Raw genomic sequence first — 3103 nt, 5'->3', positions numbered from 1 at the left:
TTTAAGAAGAGCAGCAAATCACCAACTGTTAATAGCATCTGTTTCCAGGTCCTTGATTTCAATGGAAGTGCTTCCCTTGCTACTGATTGGCTGTTTAAAGTAGCCAATCAGTAGCAAGGGTTGTCAGACCATGGAGGAGGATAGCTGTTCCTGAAGAATGCATGTCAGGGACTTTAAACTACCCCTATAAAAAATAGCTATCAAAACACACTGGCAAATACCATTTTGGCTCATTTTACCTTCAAAGATGCAAAAACAGACTCAAGAAACCAAACGATAAATACATTTTACTTAAAAGATATATGCAATGTTTATTCTAGATAATGATTCTACATGCAATTCGGAAAAATGTATACTTAGTTTCCTTATTTCACTGGCCTTATCTTCATTTCTGAAATTTTGTAGGAGTAGTAATGACCTTTGCCGTGATACCAGTTGATACCGTTAGCATGGGAGCTATGCAGTCCAGATAAATACTGACCATTCAAGTTTGCATGGTGACAACTAGTATACCACCAGGCTCCCTTGAAATCCTGGGCACAGTTTGATAGATGAATATCATTGTCTTGGTCTTTGGTTGTGAAGAACATGCCGTTGTGAATTGTTAGAGAATCTCCTGAGAAAGGAAGAAGGAGCTGTATGAATAGAGAAGGAATTGATTCTATATTCTGCCTCATATTATCCCTTGGGTTCAGTCCATGATTAGGCAAAACCTAATAGGTTCCAAGGTATGACATTGTAATCTGGTGCAACAATGCAGCGCTTGATAGCTCTCCGCCAGCGGAGGGTCTTAAATATCTCGGTTGACAAAATATCTAAATGTGGTAAGAAATACAGGGTCTCTTTAGGGGAGCGACTAGAGAATGTAAACGGAAGAGATCACTTTCAACACTTTCTCTGTTTCCTACCACTGTACCGGTTTTTCTGAACTTACTTCAGTGGAAAGCCATACCAAGTCCAAACACACAAATATCAATGTTTTATCCTACAAATGGTGCTGTTGGGTTTGATTAAGTGCCTAATGAAATCTATAAAAGATACTTGCTTACCTGCATTGCCCTCTGTAAAAGCTCCAAGTAATAACTTGTACTTCTCAGACTCTCCCAGAACTTTAAAGGAAGTGTATTTGGCAAAATGCTTTGCATTTTCAAAGTCCTGCAGATCAACGCGCAGTTCCCATGTGCCTTTGGACAGAGAGTAAGTTTGAGCATGGAACACTTACTTTTAACTTATACATTAAAACATACTTCTGATGTCAGGTTGAAAAACAAGATGTTCTTATTTTCTAATACACACAACCTAAACCTTGTTAAAAAATAAACAGCAACAGGATTACCATGTCTGTAAGAATTTACAGGTACAGGTCGAGTATCCTTTATGCAAAATCCAAGTTCAGATGAAGGAAATTTAGATAATTCACGACTTAAGAGAGGAAATTAGAGAGGTGTCTGGCGTGTTGGCGTCTCCCAGAGCCCTTCCAGTCCATTTTTCAGGCTTCCCCAGAGTACTTTGTCTCCCTTCTGGGAAAGCCTGAGCAATAGACACAAAGCGATCTGGGCCTGCATGGAGGAACAACGGAGCGGACGCAGGTGAGAAGACAGATTTGTTATCCAAAATTATCCTTTATCCTAAATACTTCTGGTCTGAAGCATTTCGAATAAGGGTTACTCAATCTGTATATATTTTACAATGATTGTAATATCCAACAATGTAGGTGGACACAGTAGGTGTGGCCAAACACCAATCCCTTTAATAGTTTATTGCATTGTACAAGACCTTTAAAGAAAACAGGGTATCAGTTGAGAAAGAAGATTACACCTGAGCAACTTGGCTCAAGACAGTATGGAGCTAAACTCAATCTAAAACAATTTACAATAACTGAGGGAATCTGGCCAGCCTGTCTCTCTGTATCAGAGGAAGACGGAGCCAACGTGAGCATCACCTGATGATGTTAACATGTGAAGATTATCGTTCCCCAACCAAAACTCATTCAGCCGACTACCAAAGCCGGTCTTGTAAGACTTCCAGTCACGGAAAAAATCCACAGAGCCATCCCAGCGTCTCTGGAAAACCTGTATTAAACAGGAAAGATGAATCTGTATTCTTATTTTCACAATTTATATTAGGAGGAAAACTTCTATTAAGTGTGTTTAGAATATTTAAAGTGTAACAGAAGATGTACATGCCAAGATTAGGAAAAGTAAGATGAGTTTCATCTCCGAGTCCGACCATCACAGATGCTGCCACTCGGTGTTTGTTGTAAACTATAGTTTAAGAAATGTATAATACTGCCTTTTAACTAGAAACATTTAATGGTGTTGTCATTCTTCAAATCAAATTGTGAATTGTCAAAAAGCAGGCAGTGATAGGATGTTGCCATAGAAACTGAAAAAGCTCTTAAATGTTTTTGTGTTGCTTTTCTGAGACAGACTTTCAGAGGAAAGAATAAAATAAAAGTTTTTTTTCTACGTTTATATATGGTGAACACTCTACAAAAGCAAACTTGTTTTGTCTTTAAGAGATAAGATTGTTCTTCACTTACTATCCAGCCTCCTCCGTCGGTGTGCATATCACACAGCACCTTCAGTGGGTTTGTGCCGTCTGGGTTTATTGTGTACCAGTCACTCAGAACCATCCCCTGATCCAGAAGCTCCTTACAGTCCCTGGCAGCTAAGAGAGAACAAGACATAAAGGTATTTAAAAGGGAAACATCTGGAGAGCTTTGTAATTATATTGATACTGTTTACATATGGCTGAATGACCATACTACCGCAGCCATTGGTAGTCTGTCTCATGCGGTAAGATCTATAGGTTCTGATTAAATAATAGAACAAAAATGCTATCTACTTTGAAGGAACAGCCAACAGTACGTGATACATGCCATTCAAGTATAATGATTACCTTGCAACGTATAGAAAAGTTAGTTGCCCACATTATAGAACAATGCATTTGGTTCTGTTGCACCCACCAGTGGTGGTCCATATTCACAAGGATACATTACATTGTTAAATGTAAGACACACTGTATGATTGTAATAAGCATGAAAATAATGAATAGTAGTAATGGCAATATTTACACTTTACAGAGGTATGGGACGGCCATC

The 3103-nt window shown here is 38.6% G+C and overlaps 1 protein-coding gene across 1 annotated transcript; it reads right to left on the bottom strand.

Annotated features, from left to right (window-relative positions):
* Nucleotides 1–365: 365 nt before the first annotated feature.
* On the bottom strand, nt 366–2662 carry LOC149284912 (ficolin-2-like). Its single transcript, XM_089496054.1, has 4 exons — nt 2543–2662; nt 1943–2072; nt 1050–1184; nt 366–616 (listed from the first exon to the last, which is right to left on the bottom strand). The coding sequence occupies exons 1-4, from the start codon at nt 2633–2635 to the stop codon at nt 366–368; spliced, it is 609 nt and encodes a 202-aa protein (XP_089352180.1). The 5' UTR covers nt 2636–2662.
* Nucleotides 2663–3103: the final 441 nt, after the last annotated feature.

Source organism: Sceloporus occidentalis, unplaced genomic scaffold (genome assembly GCF_023333645.1).
Source record: "Sceloporus occidentalis isolate IW3139 unplaced genomic scaffold, rSceOcc1.0.p SCAF_87, whole genome shotgun sequence".
Classification (NCBI taxonomy): domain Eukaryota; kingdom Metazoa; phylum Chordata; class Lepidosauria; order Squamata; family Phrynosomatidae; genus Sceloporus; species Sceloporus occidentalis.
Note: the sequence above shows the minus strand (reverse complement) of the source record. Positions and strands in the feature narration are given on the sequence as shown.